The 26,882-nt window shown below is 35.5% G+C and overlaps 1 protein-coding gene across 6 annotated transcripts in view; it reads left to right on the top strand.

The window, feature by feature from the left end:
- The first annotated feature begins 2,845 nt into the window (after positions 1 to 2,845).
- LOC121431380 (fibrillin-2-like) overlaps positions 2,846 to 26,882 on the top strand; it is a 66,825-nt gene continuing 42,788 nt past the window's right edge. The window contains exons 1-19 of one of the 6 annotated variants that reach the window (XM_041628931.1): positions 2,846 to 3,264; positions 8,789 to 8,902; positions 9,578 to 9,706; positions 11,279 to 11,398; positions 12,402 to 12,518; positions 12,851 to 12,964; positions 13,719 to 13,829; positions 14,521 to 14,631; positions 16,434 to 16,544; positions 18,464 to 18,577; positions 19,014 to 19,133; positions 20,562 to 20,672; positions 21,769 to 21,882; positions 22,382 to 22,495; positions 23,477 to 23,590; positions 23,875 to 23,985; positions 24,727 to 24,858; positions 25,916 to 26,029; positions 26,738 to 26,851. In XM_041628931.1, coding sequence (XP_041484865.1) covers positions 3,195 to 3,264; positions 8,789 to 8,902; positions 9,578 to 9,706; positions 11,279 to 11,398; positions 12,402 to 12,518; positions 12,851 to 12,964; positions 13,719 to 13,829; positions 14,521 to 14,631; positions 16,434 to 16,544; positions 18,464 to 18,577; positions 19,014 to 19,133; positions 20,562 to 20,672; positions 21,769 to 21,882; positions 22,382 to 22,495; positions 23,477 to 23,590; positions 23,875 to 23,985; positions 24,727 to 24,858; positions 25,916 to 26,029; positions 26,738 to 26,851 — 2,155 coding nt within the window. In that variant the 5' untranslated portion in view covers positions 2,846 to 3,194. The remainder of the gene's footprint in view (positions 3,265 to 8,788; positions 8,903 to 9,577; positions 9,707 to 11,278; positions 11,399 to 12,401; positions 12,519 to 12,850; positions 12,965 to 13,718; positions 13,830 to 14,520; positions 14,632 to 16,433; positions 16,545 to 18,463; positions 18,578 to 19,013; positions 19,134 to 20,561; positions 20,673 to 21,768; positions 21,883 to 22,381; positions 22,496 to 23,476; positions 23,591 to 23,874; positions 23,986 to 24,726; positions 24,859 to 25,915; positions 26,030 to 26,737; positions 26,852 to 26,882) is intronic. The other 5 variants (XM_041628925.1, XM_041628926.1, XM_041628927.1 and 2 more) reach the window with 5 other exon arrangements.

Here is a 26,882-nt window from a genome sequence, read left to right as displayed (position 1 = left end):
CACCCCCAAGATGCCAGTGTGTGTGTTGGAAATTTAACCAAAACTTCTTTATTTTGTGGTGAGATCATTTTTTTTTCTTTTTGCCTGTCGACTTTTTATTCTAAACCAGTACCTAAGAAAAATATTTTTAAAAAAAACGTTCCCATATGCATGCAGTGCCCTGACGGGGTATTCCGGCTAGCTAAAATCTTTGAACAGTGATAAAGTTATTGTAATGAATTTGTGTGTTTATCAGTACATGTATGTTGTAATACACACACACCCAAACACACACTCACACACAACAGTTATCGTGTGTCGTCATGAATATGTAGGGCCTACTGATCAAGCTGATGGTGTCATCTCTCGTAATTATTTATTTAAATTTTGGATTTGATTTGAACTAAATTAAGTCTATTATTTTTCTTCTTCCAATACTGCAAAAATAGGATTGCTTCCTGTGTTGGCCTCATGAAGGCAACGCTGATACTGAAAACTGAATGATCGAGGCCACACATGTTTTATAGTTATGATTTAAATGAATGGAATTAGCATTATAAGAAAAGGGAAAAGACCACATACTGCATGTTCACGAGGATTATACAAAACCCATTTTTAAAAAAATAAAATATGACATAAAACATCACTTCTAATAATTGTTCAGATTCGGATAATTTATTCGTCTCGTTGACTTATCGAGGTATCATTATTTTCATGGAGATTATTGATAGGGCCAATATGGAATAAATCTTTATCAAAATATAAAAAAAATCATCCTACCTGATGAACCTTTTGTTCTACAGAATTTATTTATTGCTTTTTCAATTGTATGAGATAAGTTCAGTTGAGGAACATTATGGCAAGCCAGAAAGTAATCCATCAATTCCGAAGTTAGAATAGAGCCGAATCCTTAAAAAGCTGTTTTTTACTGATCTTTAACATGTTATATGAGGTTTATTCAACTTGTCTTTGTTTTTTATAATAATTAAAATATTGTCGTGATGTTGAATTATTTTTTTTCAATTAATGTTCATAAATAATGTTTGATTTTTCGATCAATGATTATTGCGCAAGAGCAGTTATACCCTCCCCTCCCCTTCTTTTGTTCATATCCGTTTGTCATTGAATGAGAGGAATGAGTAATGCAGTCCCCGCCCACCAACAAGATCCCCCACAGACAATGCGTTGACAAGCATAACCCCCTAGCCCCTTTTCTATTGCTCTTTTGTATCATTCAAACCAACATGTCCGTTCCAAGGCGCACGACGAACAAGTCGGCAATTCCTTTACAATATTGTAATGAAACAGTTTTAAAAAAAATCACCATTACATCCCCGGCAATACAAGTTTACCCCGTTGCCATAGATACCGCTTTCATGATAGAATATCTCGCTCGCAATGGTTATTCTGACATTTTTAATATGATTTTTCTAGAGCGCTCCGGACTGTCACAATCTCATGTAAACTAGTCTACCGTACAAAACACTGTCAAATTTGTTTCAATAACAATTACAGTCTTTTAATTTCTCCCCATGCATGCTAAAATCCCTCTTTTCCTATTATGTTTAGAGATGTATTGAAAGTAGACTTAAGTTTTTATACAACACCGTAATTATGTTGTTTATCTGTTAGATAGTAATTCGTGAATGTTATAAATTGAAAATTTGAGCAAGGGCTGATGGTCAATATTACTTATACCAATAAAGAAAAATCAAAATAATGAAAATAATAATAACAATATCATCATTAATAATAGTAATAATAATAGCAATATTACTACTACTAATAATAATATCAATAATAATAGTAATAATAATAACGATGATGATAATAATAATAATGATGATTAAAACCATCATAATGATAATATTAGCCATGATAACTTCAACAACAATAATAATAATAATAATAATAATAACAGTTATCGACAATGTCAGTACCACATGTATTTGTACATGTATAGTAATATTCTATTCAAAATTACTTGTTTGTAATGTTGTTTTACGTTGTGTTATTTTGTTTTTCTTGAAATGTTTCTAAAATATTGTACATATTTTTCGCCTTTTATTTTGTACTTTTGTCTTGAATAGAATATTGGAAGAATCCAATTATGTTCCAGTAAATTCAATTCATGATACAGAAACAAATTGCATATTGCATACTACATATAGGCTTGCACATCCTAGGCCGGGTACCCATTTAATACCTGGGTGGAGAGTGGCAAAGTGTGGATTAACGCCTTGCCAAATGTATCTTAGAGGGAAATAATTCAGACAGTCAGATAGGAGAAGGTTCGTACAATATCAGACAATTTTGATGTTTTGTTTAAAGCTATCCCTGATGATTAAGTTTTGTCAAAGTGAAAGGTGCCCCTCCCACTTATTTTGGTATAATTTACTGACCGAATCGCCAATTAGAAATTTACATAGACTACTGTAGTGATCTCATTTTCGAAACAGCCATGACATTTTATATTTGTATTTAATTTTCCGATTTTCCCTTCCTTAATCTGTATTTTTCCGATTTCTACTCATTCGCACATGTTTCTATATCGAGGATTGGATCCCCTTTAAATTTGAAAGAATTAGGGTTAATATCGCAGGATTGAGGCTCATGCTTGTTTCTATTCATTTATTTGGGAAATAAAACTTCAAGCTGATAAATTTAAGTTGCATGAACTGTTGATATGCTGTAAGCGAATTATATATGCCACCACAAAAACACAAAGACCTTTATTCGGGTCTGAATACCAGACTAGATAACAATAGCGATCGTTCGCTATGCAACCAACGACGCTCCAGCGAGAGAATGCTTGTCTTTACACAATAGCTCCAAAAAAGCTCCGATTTGAATCATCAATCAGTATGCGTGTTACACAAAGATCTGCGAACCGTGGCGTGCATACACATTATCTGCAAAAACATATTACCTAGTTAATGGACGGTTGGAATATTTTCGTAGTAACTCTACCGGACTGTCTATATCACTTGGCGTAAACTTTCGACCAGTATTTATCTTAGTTGACAAAATACAAAGAGAGACATTTTGTGAAAATCTCTACGTATATAGTTTTAAAAATTCGCATGAGTGAAATGATTTTGAGTTGTTAAACTCAGGACAGTTGAGAGAACATCGGGGTCTGTTGTGAAACTTGAGGATTATTGGATTATAAGCGAAGTGGAATAGCATGCTGTCTGGTCTGAGTTGCTGAAACGATGGGATTTTTATCGGTTACAATATCTTTTCTTGTGGTGATTTTAAAGGTTCAACATGGTTTAGCACAAGGTAGGCATCACTTTTTAGCATTCTAATAGATAGCAAGAATATAACAATATGCATACACAGGATATGCCTTTGTAGAGGTGTTTGAATCCAGAAGGCGGTGTTATTTTTTTTTATTTAATAATCACCAAACTACAAAAGATGAATAGTTTTTTTTTAGAGTGGACGTATTTGCGTGCTATAATTATAAAGTCTTTATTTTTGAAATGTAGTTATTGTATTACATAATGGAATGTTCAAACTGTCCCTTTTCCCTCTTGCTATATTGTTTCATTCAACGTAAATTACCAATGTTGAATAGCTCCAGATTTTTAAAAAATATATATATCTCTCCTATTTATTGGCATCGTTAAATTACACCATGTTATTAAAGCAAATTACTCTCATACACATGTACAGTACATCCAATAACACATTGGAACGCTCATTCCTACACGTAATTACTTTCCCAGCCAACATGCACTTAATGAGTTATTTACATTATCTAAACAATGATGTTCCTCATGATCAGGCGCGGTAAGCATGGTAAGTCTGGCATAAACGATGTCTTTAAAGAACGAACCACGACCTTGTAATATAAAAATGCAGAAAATATAAATAACATTCGACGATATGAAATGATCAAACATGTGTAATTCAAAAATTTCTGAATACTTTGATATTTGTATGTACATGTATACCTACCCATTTTGACGTGTACATGTATACACTCTATTTGAATATGTCAAAATAAACAAAATTGGTTGGCGCGGGTAACATAACTGTTCAAGTAGTGTATTATTCAACAGACTGGTTATTCTCACAAATCATGTTTTAATATAGGCAGTACATCCAATTTATTCATTTTATTTTGTATCGCAGAAATTAATTTCAGTACTGACTTGCCAACAAAGCAAATATCCACTGTGGATAATAAATATTTCAATCAATTAAATTGAATTGAATAAGATTGATATTACCATGCTTGATCTTCATGCATTGTATTGTAAAGTAGTAATATCGTTTGTTATTTGTTGTTGTTCGTTGTGGGTCGTTTCCACACCCAAATGATCTCCTCAGTGTTATTTATATTACATAATATTTTGTACGAATATGAATCTTAAAACCTTTACAATCAGTTTGAAATTGTTTTCAACGTTTGGGCCACATACTATCATTTTGTGAATGTATATGGTTTATATTTGAGTCTTCACCGTGAATTTTATGTTGAAGACCCAAACATAAACGAAACAATCCTTTTAATAGAGGAACCAGCTGGTAAAAAAGTGATGTGATGAAGATGATGATAAACATTATCAAGGATGCCATAGGAGAGCAGTTTCCTGAACTGAACATCATGAAGGGGATACCCTGGGTGAAATATGACATTAATAATAATAACAATAATGATGATGGTGATGATGATACATGTAATTATGATGATAATCATTTTTATGATGTTGCTGCTAATGACGGTGATAAAGAGAATGGTGGTGGTGGTGGTGGTGATGATGATGAAGATGATGATAATAATAATAATGACAATAATATTGATAATGATAATGATAATAATGATAATAGAAATAACAAAAAAACAATAATATGATGATGGAAATGAAATTGATGGTGATGGTGATGATGACAATGATGATGAGGATGATGATGGTAGTTTGAAGTTGGAAGTTATTTATTTCCTTACTACCCAATACACAGGCATAAGGTGCATAATCTATCTCCTCTTGGAATATTCCATACCGATGGCGATGATGATGATAGTGATGATGATGGTGAGGATGATGATAATGATGATGATGATAGTGATGATGATGAGGAGGATGATGATGAGTATGATGATGAAGATGATGATGATAATGATAATAATAATAATAATAGAAACATCAATAAATATGATGATGGAAATGAAATTGATGCCGATGGTGATGATGATGAAGGTGATGATAATGATCAGGATGATAATGGTAATTTGCAGTTGGAAGATATTATCTTTATGTCGAAACAATACACTGGCATAAAGTGCACAATCTAGCTGCTCTTGGAATATTTCCATACCGATAGCGATGATGGTCATGATGATGATGATGCTGATGATGGTGATGGTAATCATATTTATGATGTTGCTGCTTGTAATGGCGGTGATAACGAGAATGGTGCTGATGACTGATGGCCTTCATTTAGTCTAATGCCATTAAGCGTCCATCAAAATTTCGTCTAATAACCACCTGGTCCAATAACTATTTGGTGCGATCATTACTTCGTCTCATTACCAGTTCGTCTATGACCATTTCGTTTCCTAACCAGTTGGTATTACATCCATTCTTTTTTCATTAATTTCGCCTAATTAACACTTAGTCCAATTAGACCAAATGGCTATTGAACCAACTGGTTAGTAGACGAAATGGGAAGAGCACCAAATGGCAGTTAGACCATGTGGATAGTGGACAAACTTATGGTACACCAAATGATAATAATGACTTGTTAGTTGGACGTGTTGACATTAGACCAATTGAAAACAAACCGTTGTAACTCCCGCTGCAGAGATCATCATCAGGCCTGTATATCATGATCATGACGATAAAGTCTCACTACATGTATGAATGTAGTGAGACTGGGCGTTGTGGCGTGCGCCTGTAATCCAAGCTGTGGGGAAGTTACAAATTGATGCAGAGGGTCGAGGGTCGAGCCCTGGTCACGTCTTTCGGATGGTGACGTTAAAGGTCGGTCCCAGACGTAAATAATCATATCTGATTGATACACGTCTGACAAAACTCAAATACACACACATACACAATGTTCATTTGTACATGTACATGTAGTAAGAGTAAAATCTTTATTTAGCCATTAGGTCAAACATCCAAATATACCATTTTCATTATGTCTTCTGCCATTTAAACTTTTTGAATTAAAATTAAATTTAAATGGAAATACATATTTTTACCGGTTTTTCATCATTAATTCAATCCTGTTATGATGAGAGGGACCTGTTATTGATTTGTAAGGGTGTGTGCTTTATACTAAACGACACCGCCAAGTACAGAGGTGCAAGGAAACAATGAGATCTGCGTATCTGCCTTCAATCGATATCCTGAATAATTCTTCCACTTAATCAATATTTCATAATGGAGGAGAGAGTCATAGTGTGCGTGTGTGTAGGCTACAATTGAGAATATTATTGCCTGTGTATTGCACATACATGTACATGTACGCACTTTCATGACCAAAATGTTCGTGTACTTTAGATGGTCTAAGCGGTATCCTATCAAGTTAAAAGTATTTAGCCTATCACATATCTCGTAATATTTATATTATATTAATCATTTAAAATAAAGAATTTATTCCATTTACCATGTTTATAGCTCAATTACATGTAAGTAGAACGACGCGTCATGTAAAAATGACAATTCTCAAAGCAACGTAAAAGAGTGAAATATATGATTGGTTTTTTTTTAGGGGGGGGGGGGGTAAAAATTTTCGGGTAAGTGTGCTATACATGTACGGAAATCTCAACTCGCTCTAAATTGTTTGCAAAAGGAATACATTGTGATTGGAGAGTATAGAGACAACCGTTATGCTCATAGTTTTCTGGCAGCTCTTTGATAAATTTTAAGTTTTGGCGTGTCTATTAAAACGCTGATAAAGAGCACGTGTGCTTTAAGGAAATTTCGAATCGCTCTAAATCCTATGAAATTGTTTGCAAAAGGAATACACGTATATTGTGCTGGGAGAGTAGAGGCAACCGTTATGCTCATTATTTTCTGGCAGCTCTTTGATAAATGTCAACTTTCGTCGTGACTATCAAAACGCCGATAAAAGCATCTGCTTTTACAGCCAGACAGCAGGTGAATAGCATGTCATTAAATGTTGACGGCGTATTCATTCAACAACAGGCAGTATGAATATAAATTATTGTGTCTCTTTCATAACCTAAACTAACAAATCTATCATTCGAAATCCACGGAGCGACCAGTATAGTACGGTGGATGATAAAAGTCATTTCGAACAAATGATTACGGTAACGACAAAAGCGCTATGACCTGTATGATAAAAAGCCAATACATAATATAAAGTGTATATGAATATATTTCCAGAAGTGCAAAAACACTGAGCAAGCACACACGGAGGATGGTAATAAAATATGGCCTTCACTTGAGACAGGATGTAATTATTGTTATCAAGAAAATTTTGACAAGCCTCTAAAGAGGGGGAAAGGGGAATTCACTACGGAAAAGGGTGAATTTTGTCAACCCCAAAGGAATATACATGTATGACTTTGATAAACAAAGTCTAATATTGCATACGAAAATACTGAACATGTACAAAGGGTGCGCACCCAGGCCTAGAAACTTTTTGGGATTATTGAAGCACCCCCGCATCACGGAGCCATACATATACCCCCGTCGCATCCCAAAGAAACCCCTCCCTAAAGCAAAGGAAAGTCTCGCAATATTAGATCCTTAATACAACACAGCATGTCAACATCAGGTACATGTACATTGAATCATCTACTGATTGACTTGAAATGTACTATACATAATTACATTCGTGCAGAATAACCCATGCGTGCATGCATTTAGGGTAGCCGTCTTTGGTGTCAATATATTGGATGATTTTAATTAAAGTCTCAACCATGTCGTTCAGCCAAATGCTGGATATGATTTGCATTATTCATTGTTTGCGCGATGTACATTTGAGATGTTTCCAAATTGATTAAATCATGATAGGCCTACACGTCTGTCATAAATTGCAAATTGGCATTCATTCTATTCCCGGGGATGCATGGTTTGGGGCAAGATGTCACAGGGGGATGGGTGGTTTCACCGCTCTCCCATAATTTTTCAAGAGCGTCCATGGTGAAAAGTAAATCAGGAAAAAATAGGTTTTAAAAGAGAGAAAATGCTCGAACCAGATCACTTAAGTACAATGTATACGCTTATACATGTACATGGACATATATAGTACATGATTACATACAGGTAAATTGACAATGAACATACATGTATATATATATGTACATGTACAATACAGTACATGCGACATTGACAAATGAAACTTTGCATCGTAGATAGTAGTCGCATACGCAGTTGTGTATTGGAGTGCCCCCACCCCACCCACCGAAGATAAAATGCTGAATAATAATAAAAAAAATAATGTTTAAGACCACACCCATTAAGCGTTTATTTATTTCGGGGGGGGGGGGGGGGTATCCTTCTCATACTAACTTTCCGATTATGTAATGATATTTTATACATGTATATACATGTACATGATAAGCCTTTTTTATTACTCTGTAAATATATCTTGAATCTTGCATTTTTATTGTTAAATCCATATGAAAATAAACATATTTTAACATTTTAGAAATTCGTAAAATGTTTCGCCAGCTGACAGAGCAGCTAGTTTTTGGAAGTGAAGAGGATATTCTGAGTAAAATTTGGCTTTATTATTATTATTGCTATCATCATCATCATCATTATTATTATCATAATTACCAAATATTCTCCAATAAAAACTATTTTCTTCCCACTTCCAGGTGTTTGTAATAGTGGACCCTGTCAAAATGGTGGTACCTGTCTTCTTGTAACCGGTACGTCTGGCTACTCTTGCCTCTGTGCTTCCGGTTACCAGGGAACAAACTGCGAACTTCGTAAGTTTATTCGTAGTTTCTACATTCATTGATAGAACAATAACTGCGGAGTGATTTTATTGAACATCCTGGCTGATTGAGTTCCAGGTCTCATGGCTAAGGTCAAAGGTCATTTAGGGTCAATGAATTTTAGACCATGATGGGGGAATCAATATCGAAATGTTAACCAAGTTTTTGAAATGTCGTCATAACGTAAAAAGTATATGGACCTACATGTAGTTCATGAGACTTTGACATAAGGGTACTGGCGTATCACTGAAGATCCTAGGCCTGCCTGAGTTTCACTTCACATGACCAAAGGTCTCTTAGGGTCAACGAACATGTGTGGATTATTCGTTGAAGTGGCATCACAACTTGGAAAGATTATAGATCTAGCTCATGAAACATAGACATAAGGGTAATCAAGTATCAGTGGTTGATTTGCACATGTCTTAGGTCACATTATCATGGTCAAAGGTCATTTTGGATCAATGGATATAATGTTTTATTATCACATTAGTGTTTTCTTTTGTTTTCAAAGTCAGCAATGTTGCTACTGTATATCGAAACGCGTAATATGCAGGCGATCGATCGAGACTGCCAGAGGCGCTCTACTTGTTCAGTTTAGCGTGTTGATTGGGGTTGATTGTCGAGTGATATAATGATCTTTCTTTACTGTTTTCTTTACCTTTCTAGAAACGGGTCCTTGTGCTAGCTCACCATGCCAAAATGGTGGGACATGCACCAACGGCGTAAGTTCCACTGGTAGTGAAATCTTTTCATGCCAGTGCCCAGATGACTTCACTGGTATTTTCTGTCAAACGGGTAAGTTTCCAGAATAAAACCCAAGGGTTTTTGTCAGTTAAATCGGCAAGCTTCATCAACATCCATAATCAATTTCAAGAGTTCCATGGGCCAATCAAATTTCGTAGAAATTATTTCCACCTTGCTAAAAATATATTTATAACTGTTTGTGAATCACCTTGCATGTGTGTTCAGCAAAGTTCTGAACATAATCTGCGCTCGTTGCTATCTCGGGCAAGACAACACTATCATGCAGGTTCTCAAAGATATTGCTAAAATATACCCGATGTGACGAAAAGTGATGGACCAAACAGTGTTATGTATCCAAGAGATATCGACACCCTCCTTGAATGTGCTCTCTTTGTGGATTAGCATACGGTGAAGGGAAATAATGTGAGCTAATGTTATTTTTTCACATTCGTTTTTTATGAGTGTTTTTTACCCTCCCCATTATAAATGTTCTAAATACTGCACTGATGTCGATCCATGACGCCATTCTATTAAAGTGAGGGAGGGGTGAAACTTTTATAGATCCCCCTTGAACAATATATTCACAACACAAATCGACACTCATGTAGTTCTGTGATGCGTGTAGTTGATAAAAATTTAGGTGCTTATTATTATTTATTTATTTATTTTATACTGCAGGGTAGGCCTGTTCAGTTCTTAAAACTGCTTTTGCAAAGGCGCCCTGCAGTTTAAAATACATGTCAAGATAACTATAAAATATATCATTAAAAAAAAATCAATCAATGTCAAAAATACAAAATACAAACTATTTAACATCAGAAACAATCAACACCAAAAATATAGAGTGGGAAGTGACAATTTAAACATACAAGTACATAGCATTGTAAATCAATGGAATATTATTTCGCTCTTTATCAATTCGTATGAAAGGCTTTGCATAATTAAAAAAAATAACAAGGAGGTACAGGCTTGTAAATTTGAAGGAAGTGCATTAAATAATTTGGGTCCAAAATATGCGAAAGATTTCCTTTATGTTCAATTCTAGCTTTGGGAAGCTGAAGGGGGCATCGCAAAGAAAACCGTGCCCTGTATTTCACGGGCCGTTTACATACAAAAGGTTTTAAATAATTTGGAACTAAATAATTCATTATTTTATATACAAGAACACAATACTGATATTTTATACGCTGATCTACTGATTGCCACTTCAGTGACTGCAACAAAGAAATTCGTGATGTATTATAATCTTTTTTCAAAAGCATCCTGGCATATTTATTTTGAAGTTTTTGTATCTTATCTAAATGTATTTTTGCACTGCTTCCCCAAGATGTACTGCAGTAATCAATATAAGGTAAAATCATAGAAAAGTACAGCTTCTTCATGGAATGTCCATGCTTAAACGGATATAAATATTGATGATGTTAAATTACGATGTAGAGTGCCTGATTGCATGGGCGTGACCGAGTTGGGGCAAGTTGACCTAAACGTAGCCGTTTATTTCTCTCTCAATTGAAAAACAGGGGTAATAGAGAGTTCCATGACACATTTTCATCTCGCCTTGGTGAATACCCAACATGATAAATGTATACCGTAACTATGCATTATCTTCATCTCTTCCCACAGCGTTCTCCCAGGACCCGTGCCAGGATGAACCTTGTAAAAATGGCGGAACTTGCAGTGAATTTGTTGGGACGTACACTTGCGCATGCGTAGCTGGATGGTCAGGTGTCACTTGCGAAGAAGGTAAGTCTTTTTTTTCAGTGACAAAATCACATGCGAATCCACTTAATCATGTTAATTTACATATATATCGCATTAAATATCGTGATCACTTGTTAGATGTCAAAGTCGGTTTCATTGATATACGACCGACGCTTATGAATGTCCACCACTGAAGGTCCACGGCTCACAACTTGTAGATCGAATCAGTCAAAAACATGTTAGAAATTTGAAACGAGATCGTAAAATACGTTATATGCCACTTCTTGGAAGCCATTTCACTCTTCAATCACATCACGTCGTATCGGTGTGATCAGTCATTTTAGTTATACTATCGTCGTACAAATTAAAATTACTGTATGAAGATACGGTTATGGTTAAAATGATTTCCACTTAGTTTCTTCCATTTCATCTGGAATATTTGTTTATGTTAATGGTAACTCATGTAGGTACTCAGTAGGACAGCGTATCGCTTGTAAACGCCAATATATATATATATATATATAATCAACTACCTAGGAAGCATTTTACGTCAGGGTCAATCAGTCATAGTGGCTGAACTTATAGATGACAGATATTACTCTCGGGTCTTTGTTTTTTAATTCAAGTGGGAGACAATGGCAGAGTGGAGATTCGAACTCACAACCTGGCGATTTTGATTCCAATGCTCTTACCACTGGACAACATGAATTCGATGTTAGTTACTAACTTCTCTTCATGATTCTGGCAGGATGGCCTGAAGAGAATCGATAATAAATGAAGATCTTGGCAGGTTGATAAAAACCGAAGTTGGTCCTATAAGGTACAAAAAATAAATAAAGATATCATCACTTTCAGAATTTAGAAAACAACCAGAAAAAAAGAAACAATTGGTGAGCTAAAAAAATTATTCACGTTCGAAGCAAGAATTGCTTCATAGAAATTGAGATCAAAGTAATTCTGCTCTTATGCAGTCATTACGTTGAATCCCTTGTGTAATGTTGTGATTCATGTTAAAATGTGTTTTACTGTCTTCTTCTCCTTACAGGTGATGCCTGTGTAAGCAACCCTTGCCAGAATGGAGGAGTGTGTAATAGCTTCCAGAATCCCACGTTTTACACATGTTCCTGTATCAATGGATGGCAAGGCTCTAACTGCGACTTAAGTAAGTCACGTGATTTTTCGAGTATTCTTAAGGAGAGGAGAGAGTGCACAATCACTATATCCTCCAATAATTCTATGTGATCTAATTCAGAGAAATATGATTTGATGTTTGAAGGAAGTGGGACGAGGAAAATCAAGATGTCCCAAAAAGTTGAAAAAGCATGAGTCGAATAATGGTTATCAGCTATCATTCAATGAGGTGATTATTTTTTAAACTTTCAGAGTGAATTCATTAGAATCAGAAAGTAGATTATTCAAATTCCATATGCTCTGCCTGTACAGCAAATCAAAGTTGATGAATGATGAATCCAATTTGTTTTTGTTTTTATACAGACCAGTGCAGTTCGGACCCCTGTCAAAATGGAGCGACCTGTACGGACACAAATGGAGGGTTGGAATATGAATGCACATGCGCAATTGGGTGGTTAGGGACGCTGTGTACGATTGGTGAGTCTGGTCTCATGGCAAAAAAGAAGGGGATAACTCCATGTAGGAATTGCAACGACCTTATAGCTCACAAAAGGCTTTATTTTCAATGAATTATTCTGCTTTAGCCAGATAAGAGACACACAAGTATTCTGTAGGCTTAACTATAGCCATTGACATCTGACACGGAATACGGTACATAATATCATCAAATGTTCAAATCTTCTTATGTTTAAATGGACGAAATGAAACTTGATTACCTTTGATAACTGTTGGTAGAGAGATGCTCACTGATACTAGTAACGAGAGTATATTATCGTAAATCTCAACAGGTGTGTTAACGGAATGTAACATGTTTAAGGTAATATAGTCTTGGGGGGAGATGTTAATGTAAAAAATATCGAATACCAAAATGTGTATAATCACTTTCCTTGGAAAGAATTATATTTCTTGACTGAGGTATACTTGAGGTTTTATCTCAAGCAGTGCTTTAATTAAACCCTTTCTCAAGCAAACTTTCGAAACTGAACCTTTTATTTGGCGATTTTTCATATACTGTGCTCCTGGATAACTCATAACTATAACCTATGAAATGAAAACAATGAGTTTAGCAAAGTAGGTGTATCAATTTAATACGCACAATGAGTGAATTTGAATTGTCTTTGTTACCTCTACACCACTTAGAATCGTTTTATAAAAATCTTACACCACGAGTGAGTTTTGATGTTTTGTTTTCGGCACATTTTTTGCTAACACTTCACTTATTTCAATGCAGTGGATCCTTGTATTAGCTCACCATGTATACCTAATGGAAACTGTATCTCATTTGAGAACAGTTTCGCATGTTCCTGTGATGCCGGCTGGGATGGAATTCGGTGTGAAATACGTAATTATCTACATTTTGAATAATCTTTTATATATATTTATAATAGCTTTCATTTTTTAATTCTTGTTTATAGGAAATAAGATCCCCATAAATGCAATACAATCCTCCCGCTAGATAACAAAGTGATGGCAATTGCTACATGTGTATGAATGACATCTAATCAAAGAATACACCTTACTGATCCTAAATCATAGAACATAATTGGACAAGAAAATATGACAGATAGTAAGGATCGGGCTTTTACCATAGTTACTAGTTACAACAAATAAATTAGAAATCCATTTTCAGCATATTTGTGAGTTGTATATATCATTAAATTCAAATAATGCAAATAATAGACTCCGAATTCGTGAAAATCAATATCTGATATGTAAAATAATTTAGAATCAACTATACATTGAGAAAACCTTGTGCTTTAAGGGTTCTCTATCAAAACCCTGTAACTACATGAATTAAGAGGGTGAGGAACATTAAATGTAGCTTGTCCGCGATAGAACACCATGTCGAGATTTTTTGCTTGAATTTAGAACAAGTTAGAATTCATAGATTGACCAAGAAGAATGATAGGAAAACATAGTTGGCTTTCCTCCTGGATATAGATGTTCATAGACCTTCCAAACATGTTCCTTTCTTTGAATTTTTACTTGCACTCTTGTTCCTAACGATTGCACCCCTTTTGCCGTCCTTCCAGCTGACCCGTGTGAAACTCAACCGTGTTCTGAGAATAGCACATGTCACAACAATGATACTAACTTCTCCTGCGAGTGTTTTACCGGCTGGGTCGGTGACCTGTGTTTTGATGGTACAGTATTCTGTCTATTTTGATCGTAATTAATGTTACCATTAACCCTCCGTGTAACTGTGGTTGTTTTGTATCGTGTCATTTATCTTCCAATTGGCCCACTTTTATTTAATTTTTTCCATCCATACAGTGGTCTTCCTTCATGCATTTCATGCATATGATAATTGTGGTAGTTTCAACTTTCACCATGATTGGTTCGATGCTAGTTAAATAAAAAAATCCCACATCTTTCACTAATTTGAATTGAAACCTGTGAATATCATAAACCACGTTAAAGGCCTGGTCACACCGCCCGAGCGTTGTTGGAGCGGTCGTGGAGCGGAGATAAAAAATCATCACCGCTCGCTACCGTTCACCATTTTCGATTTCGATTGTTTTTTTTTTCGATTTTTTCCCCAAATTTTGTGAGCGAAATTCGACCCTCTCTCTCTACCGCTCCAACAACACTCGGGCGGTGTGACCAGGCCTTAAAATCGTGACAACCAAATCTAAACCACAGCGTAACGAATATATAAACATTGTTAGAACCGGGCCAACCAAATTAAGGCCACGGTGTAAATATAGTAAAGATGCCAATTCAAACAACCACTGTCAGAATGGATCATTGAAATAAAAAATTGCAAAAAAAATACAAATTGATCTCAATTCTGATCATGGTTTATAATCTTTCTGACAGGAATGGGATATGTTGAGCTGCACAGATGTTATTTCAAAATCTGAATAATATTAACAATCAACCATTTGCAAAGGGCGCATCCAACAACATCATCTAGCAAGGAATCATTAAAAAGTAATATCATCTAGGCGTATATGTTGTTTGTATTTTGTCAACATTTTCGTAAAGTAGTTCGTCTTCACAATTACCATGTGTGACCATTTTAAGTAACAATTTGTTTCTCAGTGATGGTGAAGGCATACAATTTGTATAAGGTCCCGGGGGGGGGGGGCACTTCCATTCACGAGTGGATACCATGCGCGACCATGGGGTCGCGAAAAGCACCCTAAACACGTAATTTCCATATTCTGAAAATGCACCCCTTAACAAGTATTGGCGTGTGAAAACCTACCCTTAACGAGTGTTGGAAACAAAACGATACTCTTGGCAAATCTTCCCTGAAATGAACCCCTAAACAAGTACAGGAATGTTTTATTGTTACGGGTCCTTCGGTCGTCGGCTTTATCTTATTTGGTTTAGTACGACCCCACCTTTTACACCTCGCGCAAATCGGACTCTAAACACGAAGTGTTGAGGCAAAAAGGACATCCTTTATAAAACATTTTAATTTTGTTTTATCATCCCCGCAAATTCTACCCTAAACACGTAATTTTCCTAGCGAAATAGATACCCTTTTTTCAGTATTTTTGTGTTTTTGACACCCTTATCATGTTACGTACGTAACGTGCCCTATCGTGAAAAAGACATCCTTTTTACGTGTTTTTTTGGTCGCTCATGGTATCCACTCCTCAATGTTAGTAGCCCCCCCCCCCCCCGGGTATATGGTTCAAAATGGTAAACTAACGTTATGATGGTGCAGGGGCCGTGGAAACGGGGGGGGGGGGCTTCAGTCCCATCTCCCCACTTCTTTACAAATTCGTGTACAAAAACGTAAATTGACTGTATGATTGTGATTTTAAGTATGGTCAGCCCCACCCCCACTTTTGGCTCAGCCCCCCCCCCACTTTTAAAAACGTTCAGCGGCCCCTGTGGTGAATTTATTGGGCTAATGGGGGGGGGTCAGTGCTTTCCTTCATCTTGATCATTCAACAATCAAAACCATTTTATATTTTAATGTCGTAATCAGAGGATCCATGTGGCAGTATTCCCTGCCAAAACGGTGGCGTGTGTACAGGAAGCGTCGGGTCTTTCGAGTGTGCATGCCCTGATGAATTCGTTGGAGACACCTGCGAGATTGGTAAAGACCTATAAGCATGTGCATGTGCCAGCCTTTTTATCATCTATCAATTTTTCAAGCAAGCAAGCATGACAAGTGTGACGCTCTCCTTTCACTTTCATAGCCCATCACATCCACTGCCGTTATCTTTCATCATTTTTCATATGATTTTCATTGATGTTTTGCTGTTTTCCTTCTCGCATTTGTATTCCACACTGGCGTTTTTACTTTTGAGCATATGGTCTTCTCTTAATCTCCACGTGTAATCAAGACAAAGAGTGTCTATGACTTGATCATTCAGTTTCACAGTTTTATCCCACCCCCGATCAAATCGATGGCCACAGCGACTTTCCCCCTGCCTCTTTCTTCCATGGCAACTATGAATATCATAATTCATGCCGCTTGCACAATTTTTCAGACTTGACACACTGCACTTGCTTTCACAAATGCGCTTCTATAATTTAAGGGCTCATTTTCAATCTTTGCAACTTTGCAACTAAATCGTAAATGAGAAATAATTATTCTTTTCCTCGTTGTTGTGCCTCTCCTCTCACTCAAAGTCTTTGCTCATGCTGCCAGCACACTGCATATTTTTGCGAATTCTTCAAAATAGAATGCAAATTAGAAGCTCTTGCAATACAGGGAATATAGCGCCTTAACAAATGTCAGATTTGCATAATATATCAAGACGTGGGCTAATTGGTTCATTCCCTTTTTATGTTTTGGAATTTTCCTTTGAATATCAATTCAATGCTCATGAAGTTGGTCTAAACGTCTCGTTCTTGCAGTTCAGACTTGAACTCCTGCACCGATATTCCAATTTGAAGAGCAATGTTCGAAATGTACCAATTTTTTTTTCTCCTACCATTTTTAGTATTACGGCTTTTTATAATCATATTATGCCATACACTCCTTCTTTTATCTTCTTGTATATATATATATACGTCAATATTTTATCATTAAATATTAAACTCTTATTTCAACAGCGTCATCATGATCTTTATTCATCATCCTGCTTTGCATCTAGAAAAAGTTCGGCTAGTCTTCTTCCTTTACCTATTTATATTACATTTATGTACCAAACTATTTGTTTACATGCATGTTAATAATGATTCCTTTCATATTCATCCTTATAAATTTATTTTTTTTCTTTTAGATCCGTTATGAATGGAGTGAAACTTTTTATTGCATGATTATGTAATTTTGTTTTTTCATCACATTCGTTTCATAAGTGTTTAATTATTCAATATCATAAATAATTCAACTTTATTTCTCTATGCCATGGCTCTTTTATATTTATGTTTTGTACTTAAAACTGATATTAACCCAATGTATTTCCGTTTTGTAGCTTTTACGGATTAACAAAAACATCATTATGTGTTCCACAACTTCGACTGACATTTTGATGGAACCATCATTTAGTAATTGTTTATTTATTCTTAGACCACTAGTTTAGTAAACCATTTTAATGCTGAAAATCCCTAACAATACATTGACTGATAACACTAACAAACATATTCAAACCAGTTCTTATAATTCAGGTATGAGAAATAGTTCCAGTTTAACTGCAGTAGCTAGATTACTAATTGAAAAATAATGTTGGCAAACAGATGATGGTAACAAATGAAATAACCATTAACAAAATTAAAAAAATATTGGATGTTAATTATCAAATAAAAGTAAAAATCTGAATTTATTTCTCTTTAAGATTAGTGATCAGTTGATAAGAATAACGACAACCCTGATTGCTTATTGCCCCAATTATATTTTTAGATTAGTAATCAATTGATTAAGAATAAGAATATGATTAAACCTGGATGTACATTACCCCTACGCTTTACTGAATATATTCCTCGTTAGGATAAGGAATAGATAAATCTATAATAGGAATGAGAATATACTTGACTAAATGGTTACAAATTACCCCATGCACGAAACAGAGGACCCATGTCTATCTTCCCCTTGTTTGAACAACGCTCTTGGATGTACCGGTTTCCCGAGTAACTACATATGCGACTGTGCAGACGGTTATGGAGGCGTTAGCTGCGAATCGGGTAAGGAAACGAAAATCATTACACAGAATTTCAAAGTCTAAGTTATCGATGATTTTTTTTTCTGGCGTAATAAAATTCTGAAACGATATGTATAAATTGTATTTTTACCTTTTAAACTTATATTATTAGTTCGTTATATGCACACCTTGAAGCTACTTTATAAATGTTACTTATGAATATGACTGACATTATATAATCCTATGTGTATTCATTTGATATCTAAATGTGAAAAAAAAATTGATAGAATACAAAAAATGTAATGGAAAATATAGCAAAAAGGAGGCAACAAGTTCAAGTTTATAAAGTCTGGAAAATAATGCTCACCCCCCTCACCCCTTCCTCATCAACAATGTTGGAAAAAAATTGGGCATATTAAAGGCCTTGATATGAAGCCTAAAACTTCTTTTTTGTGTATGTTATTCATTCACGAAAACAGTGACTGACTTCTGTCTGATTTACGACCCGTGTGCAAATGGAGCAACTTGTGCGAACGATTTAGCGCTGAACTTCACATGCACCTGCACCGGCGAGTGGGTGGGCCAACGTTGCGATGAAGGTAAGTACTAAAGAAAGTAAATTGTTCAGAAGTCTTTTTTGTATGTTTTATCAAAAACGTGTGAAGAGCTTAAGCAGGCAATCCTGGAATAACTGGTTCTCAACATTCAGTCTGGCCGACAGCAGAAAGTGGCCGGATATCTTTGCCCTTAATTGCAAATATTTTGCCCCAACAGTGTCGTTGACAGTGGCCTACCAGCATACCTCCGCCTTCCGACGGCTTGGACCGGACAAGTGGAGTGCTGACAATTACATTTTTTATCATTCCATGTTCTTGATATTGTCATTAATAGATTGATCTTTGAATTTCAGAAGACATTTCAAAACACGGATTAACATGCAATTGGATTTGGCTCCTTCAAGTTTCATTTTCAGCATCGTTAGCAACAGGCATACCATGGAATGGATCATCATGATCACCTCACTATGTATTTCTTTATTATTACAATTTTCATACTTAATGTAAATTGCATTTAATCGCACTAAATTCCTATTTCAAATTACTTATTCATCAATATTTTTCTTCAAATATAGTGTCGTTAAAGCCATCAACTTTTTCTATCAATATTTCTTAGTGACACACTTGTTTATACAAATATGTTTTTTTAATTATTTATACAGTTATTCTGAATTTTAGAGATGTTAAGAGCAGCGTATTTCCTTTGCCATATCAATGGCCATTTTTATGGATATTTTGCAGCGTTTAGGAAATTAGATACAGCTTAAGAGTAATGCTTGCTGACTTTGCAAACGGTGCTGGGAACATCGTTCAGTTTCACATGAAGCACTCACATTCTTCCTTAAACACAGCCTATCACTTCTATTTTCTTTGCGTGCTTCACAATTTTTGGGGTCTTTGGGAAATTGCTTGCTTTTTTCAATTTGTACACAATACTTTATGCACTTATTTTTGCATTGCTGTATTATTTCTTTGCAAATTATAGGTTGTTATTGTAAGTACAAGCCATTTTCTACGTGTGCATTATTAAAAACCTTGATATTTTCAAATTATGAAAGATACTATGAAATTATATTTTGATAGTAATAAATCAATTGGAGGACTTTATTATGAGATGACAAGAAAATCATTGAAGTTTAATATTGCCTTATCATTTGTGCTTAGTATAATAATTTGAATTACACATTCCTTTAGAACAGATTTAAATCATTAACCTTGATTGTATCTCTATGGTTCTAAAACCTGATTGTCATATTTAAAAATCAGATTTATTATAGCAAGTTTAACATTGATTTTTATTAAGAGGGTGAGTTATAGATAGAGCAAAACTAAAAGCAGCCCACAATTTTACAAAGAATACTTTCAATTTGCAGGGGGCATACTTTATGCATATTGACAATATTCAAGTATGAAATATTGCCACATATCCAATGTCTGAACAGAATTGCTTGGCTATGTTTCCTCTTGCAGTGAATACATGCCAGGATCAACCTTGTTTGAATGGGGGCACATGTACAGTAGATGGATTGAACTACACATGCTCATGTGCCTCTGGCTACCTGGGTGATAATTGCGAACATGGTAAGTAAGAAAAATCAAATCAAAATCCAGCCAAGATTCTAAAGATTCTATGGTCACACGAGGGTATACGTGAAAACAGTCTCTTTAGACGGGTGACTTATTGATTGACACTTAAAATAATAAAGTGCTAGATTCAGCACTTTAGGGGCTTACATAGTGACTGCACTATGGGTTGCTGATTTTCATCACTCGATTTGTTAAGACCTTTCTTAAAGTGCTAATATTGAGCACACAAGGTGCTGTTTTAGCAGTTCAGGGTTCCGTTTCATAAAGACTTGTAATTATTACAAATGCGCAATTCATATAACAAATTAGTAATCAGCCAATCAAATTGAAAGATTTCAGTACCTTTAAACTGTTATTTCAAACTTGTTATCATACCATGTTTTATGAAATGGGCCCCATGTGCTGATATGCAGCAGTTTGAAGTGCAGTGTGCTTTCAAGATCCAACTGTTCCAAATCTACCACATTATTTGTTAGTTTGATAGGCACATGTTCCATGTTAGGGAAGGGAGAAATAAAGTGTACTATTAAAAGGTGGCCTATCAGTGATTTTCACTCACTAATCTGCTCCCAACCAATCGGATGCAAGGATAATAGCTGAAAACAGGTGTTGTTGAAATAAAAAAAAATCCTTTACCAAAAACACCGGCCAGATGAACATTAAGAACCCAACTTGAAGAAGGACTATTCAAATACAATCCATGGACTGAGATATAACTTTTCAACACCCTGTGTACTATTATTTGGGATTTTCTAAAAATGGATTTAGACTTATTTGCAAGTGTTGGGGAAGAGCATGATTTTATTAATGTTACTAGTAATGATAGAAGTTTATATTGGTTTGTTTCTTAGATTTTCACTCTCAATTTGTTCCTGGGATCCATGGATCATTTCTTTTGAATCAAAAACAATTATGGGGTGTCGATTTTTAAAGGACACTTCAAAGAGTGATATGATAAGAAACTTAAAGATCAATAATAGGCTATGTCATTATAGTTAAGTTCTTACCTTTTACTAATTGCCAACCTGTGAGGAAAGAAATAACTAAAATTTCTTTCCCTTAATTTTCATCTTTTTTCTCTCCCTCTTAGAAAACCTTTGCATTCTGAACAACCCTTGCGTGAATGGAGTATGTAATTATGTTGCTGATAGCAACTATACCTGCACATGTATTGGTGGATGGAGGGGATTTGACTGTGATATAGGTAAGAAACAAACAACAACCTTTTTGAATCTGGTATTACATAATGTATTCAAACAAATGAGCATTTGCATGTCTTATGTAGAAACTGCTCCTGCTCCAAATGATGTCTAATTAAGATCCCCTAACTATGCTTGCACAAAGTGTAGTGTTTGATCATGATTTATTAACTATATTAGTCCTAACTAAAAGGTCAAATGGAAAATAATGAAAACATTTGTGTATAGGAAGAAGAGGTTAAATAATAACCTAGAAAATAGGACAAACTTAACATTTTTTTATCATGAATGGGCTATGACAAACCTTCAACTCTATGTTCATCCTTTCAACGTTGATCAGGAGAATTTAACTCAGAAATGAAGTCTTATAAATATTGACTGAAACTTTTAATGGAAATTTGAAGATATCACTTGTCACTTCGAGCAATTTTGCTACTTTGTGCACTCTATATATCCATGTGCTGCATATTTTTTAACATATCATTTCAATTCTTTTCTACACAGTGGACCTGTGCTTTGACACTCCCTGTATGAATGGAGCCACCTGTATATACGTAGGAGACTCTGATTTCAGGTGTGAATGTACCAGTGGATGGGTGGGCGACCAATGTCAACTAGGTAACTGCTTCAATCATCACGTTATCTGTATATCACAGTCACATAATTTCCAAATGCATCAATGTTAATCCTTACATGGTATCCAGTGGCAAATGTAGATTAGTGTCCTCCTGATATCAGCTGTGGTATTTTATTCCAGAAACCTTTGTTTGAGAGTCAAGGATGTCAACCACAACGCCATGTACACTTCACAATTGATTATATTCATGAATTATGCAATGCAATTTATAGAAGTTTTCAATGCCACGGTCAGATCAGGGCCACGTCTTACAAAAAGATACAATTGATCTGATCAACCCCAACTATGAAAAGCCAGCAACATGAACATCTAACATGCATGTTCAAAATATTTTGTAGACATTGCTTATATACATGAATTTTCGTTTTTTGAAAATTCAGTGTGCTTTTTTATGTTAATAAATAACATTGTGCTAATTTCCTGTAGAAAAAATGTCATTAATTGATCTCCATTATAGTTGAGGTTGATCAAATCAAACGTAATTCTTTGTAAGAATGAGCCTTGATGTTTTTCCCTGGATAGGAATTATTTTGGTAGAAAATCATTTTCATAACTAGGACCAATAACAGAAGCAAAGGTCACATGAAATTCTACTAGTACCCATTGACTTCAAATCCCCAAAATGAGGAATTTATCAAGAGAGATTTCTAGTAGGACTTATTCTTATCAGCCAGTCTGCTACATCCATGTTTGAATAATACTCAAATATTCATTGATTATCAAAGAAGATTTGTTTCCATTTGCGAAATGTTTGTAAACATTGCTATTACCTAAATCTATTGCTGCAATAATCAATTGCAATTGTTTTTTTCCATTTCATGATTGAATTAGCTCTTGACCTTCAGGAGCTTTAAGATCGGAATGATTCAAGAGGTTGTTTTACAGTGGGTGTCCCCAAGACGTCTAGACATTTTGTCATCTTGTACAAATAGTAACCTTGATATTAATTTCTTACATTGCAGATGATGTGTGTCTACCGAACCCATGTCAGAACCTTGGTAACTGCACCAATATTGGTTTGACTGATTTTGAATGCTCATGCGATTCCGACTGGACTGGAGATCTTTGTGAGATAGGTGAGCTCATTATGTTTCTTTAAGATTGTCATCAACTTGTGAATGTGCTTATCTTATTTCCATTACTTACTAGGAGAGTACTTATTGTGTTTTGTTTTTATTTAGAGAGATTCAATTATTTTACATCACATTTGTGTCCATGTTATTTTTTAAACTGCACTTGGGTCAGTCATACTGGCAGTTTAAAAGAAATGCATACACATCTCTGAAGTATGTATTCTTATACTACTAATGGCACAGAGCAATTATCAATCACACATTACAATGTCCTCCCTTTCTTATAGAAAATGCATGTCTAAGCAATCCCTGTGAGAACGGTGCATCCTGCATGCTAACAAACCCAGGTTATGACTGTACTTGCACAGATGGTTGGCTGGGTATCAACTGCAACATAGGTGAGTGTCATACCAGGTGTCCCCCATCGCACAAAAGTTAGCAATTAATCGCTTACTTGAAAGAACAAATATGATTGTGGAAACACGCATGCAATGATGAACTTGGAAGGCTGATCCATTTAGCGATTAATCACAAAACTTTGTATTTCGGGTACCGGGAATGGCCCATAACAAAAAGCTTGTTTAGCCTTTATTGTAGGGCTAATCATGATTGATTACACTGGTCGTATATGCACGATGCGTGCAAATCAACTTTGTGATGAATCATATAGATTTGTGTAATGGCCATGGAAGGTTAACATGGTTTTGACAGTTGATATGCTACACCCTCCATCTTTGTGATGGTTGAGCAGTAAGTTGGGGGAAATATAGGGGGAGGATGAGAAGGGGGCAGATAGACTGTGAGAGGGAAAAGAAAAGAAGAGAGGGAGGGTGATGCAGGAGAGTGAAATAGGGTGACAGGATGCGGACTTGGGGAAGAAACGGTAGAGGATGAGAAACAAATAGAAGAAATAGAGAGAGAGCAAAAGAGAAGGGGAGAGAATATAAATAAATGTATTACAATAGAAAGGAGAGAGAGGGTTGGATAGTGTATAGAAGATATAGATTTAAATATTTAGTCACTGTTTCTCATCATAGTGACATTCTTTAAGGAAGTGGAAGTAATCCAAGTTGTAAATATTGTTTCTTTTAATGACAACAGATCGGTTTTAATACTGAAATCAAATTTTCTTTCTGCAGAGGATGCATGTTCTAGTACCCCATGCCAAAACCAAGGTACATGCAGCACATACTTGGATAATGAGCTAAATGGAACATCAACCTACAACTGCAGTTGTCTAGCTAATTTTACTGGCGTTAACTGCCAGAGAGGTAAGACAATATTTGACTTTAAATTCTTACTCAATGTAATAAAATGCACTTTAACACAGGGAACAGCCATCAGGCGAATTAAAAAAAAATGAATTATTTTGCTATTCGGATAGTTAGTACTCACTGATATATAACAAAACAGGATAGATGGATGGGTAAATAGATTGAATTGTGGAAAGATGTAGCTACATATGCAGATAGATATATGTTTCAGATTCATCCACACACTGATACATGATAAATGTATTTCTGAAATAATATGAATAGGCAAATCTATGAAACTAAGAATTGAAAATCGAATAAAAGGCAACTGACACAGAGGGAATAGAAACAAGAATAAGAATGTGTTCATGCCACAGTCTCAAAAGAAGAAAGTTGACTCGGATCGCTCCTTCAGTATTGCTGTATATATCAAGATGTTAGACAAGCTTGAAATTCTAAAACTATGGATAACCAATGTCCAATTTTCCCATGTTATTATGGAAGATCAAGAACCTGACTGAAAATGGACAGTCAGTCCACCCCATAATGTCAAGTATTCTCTCCCGCTCTACAACTCCACTCATGGATTCAAGAAAGTCTTCTCTCACCTAACCAAATACCGGTACGCAAGACTTTCAACTTTTTGTACTGACTGCACATAAATGTTTTTAGCGCTAACGATGCACTAACAGAGGCCCTGTTACAACCGGTAATGTGGCGGCGATGCCCAATGTAGCAACAATGCATTGCTTAATGTTGAAATACATGTTTGAACTTAACAGTCCAAAAGATGTGACTGAGCTTACTGCTGGCGCTCTGTTATGCTAACAACGTTTCTGTGCGGTCGGCACTGGGTCGATAGTCCTTTTAACTATTTAAGGACAACGCTCATATTCACAATAGATTACCCTTCTTTCAGACCTTCCATATCTCGCCTCTCCATTTCACTTCTATTTTTCATCCACTTCTCATAGTCCTTAGTCCTGACTTGCCATTTAAACAACTGGCATGATTGTCCATGTGACCATGCAAATCGTCAAACATAACCTGAAAGTTGCTATTTTGATTTAACAAGGTGATGACTGCTTCCTGAAACCATGTCAAAATGGCGCCACCTGTAGTCTTCTCAACCCTGTTGGCCATGAATGCTTTTGTGTGCCTGGATTCATTGGAGATAAATGTGAAATTGGTAAGAACATGCAATCTTATACTAATGCTATAGATAAGTATACATGTGGTTCCCACATGTGTAAGTATTTCCCAATTTTTCAGTCAAAGAAAAAACACAGCTAAAGTGGCTGTCACATTTGTTCAACATAAACCAACTTACATATAGCAAACGATTCACAACTTCATTTTCAGGCCTACCCAAATACAATAATAGATATAAATATAAAACATTTATTTGTATAGTGCAGCTTTTATATGAATATATTCAGATGCACTTGTTCAGAGCTCATTTTACTTAATTCTACACAGCAAATTGTCTTAACTAAAGAGATATGTTTCTGATTTTGATTTGAAAATAATCAATGATGAAGATCTTCTTAAGTCAATTAGCAGGCTATTCCATACTTTTGGGAAGCAAGTGCAAATGTACGATCACCAAGTGTGACTTTTGTTTTGTAAAAGGGGATCTGGGAGAACAATATAGATAATATTACAAATACGATATTAGTTTGATTGTAACTGTAGCAATCCAGTGGTCAATACCATGGTAACAATGCTCAAATAACACCAGCAATTTAACTATATCATTATATGACGACAGCGACAATAAGCATCATGCAAGGCCCATTAAGTTATATCTGATTACTCTTCAACTGAAAGATAACTGGCCCTCCAATTCTGCTAAAATACCACTGATGATGCCAGCATTTCTTTTTTTTCATTGTAGAGGACTACTGCTTCAGTGACCCCTGTCAGAACGGTGCTGCATGTGATCTCGAGCCAGGTGTTGGGTACACGTGTAATTGCACAGGAGGTTATACAGGGACATTTTGTGGTGAAGGTGAGCATTTCTACCCTCTCATAGAACATCA

The sequence above is a fragment of the Lytechinus variegatus genome, chromosome 17 (genome assembly GCF_018143015.1).
Source record: "Lytechinus variegatus isolate NC3 chromosome 17, Lvar_3.0, whole genome shotgun sequence".
Classification (NCBI taxonomy): domain Eukaryota; kingdom Metazoa; phylum Echinodermata; class Echinoidea; order Temnopleuroida; family Toxopneustidae; genus Lytechinus; species Lytechinus variegatus.
Note: the sequence above shows the minus strand (reverse complement) of the source record. Positions and strands in the feature narration are given on the sequence as shown.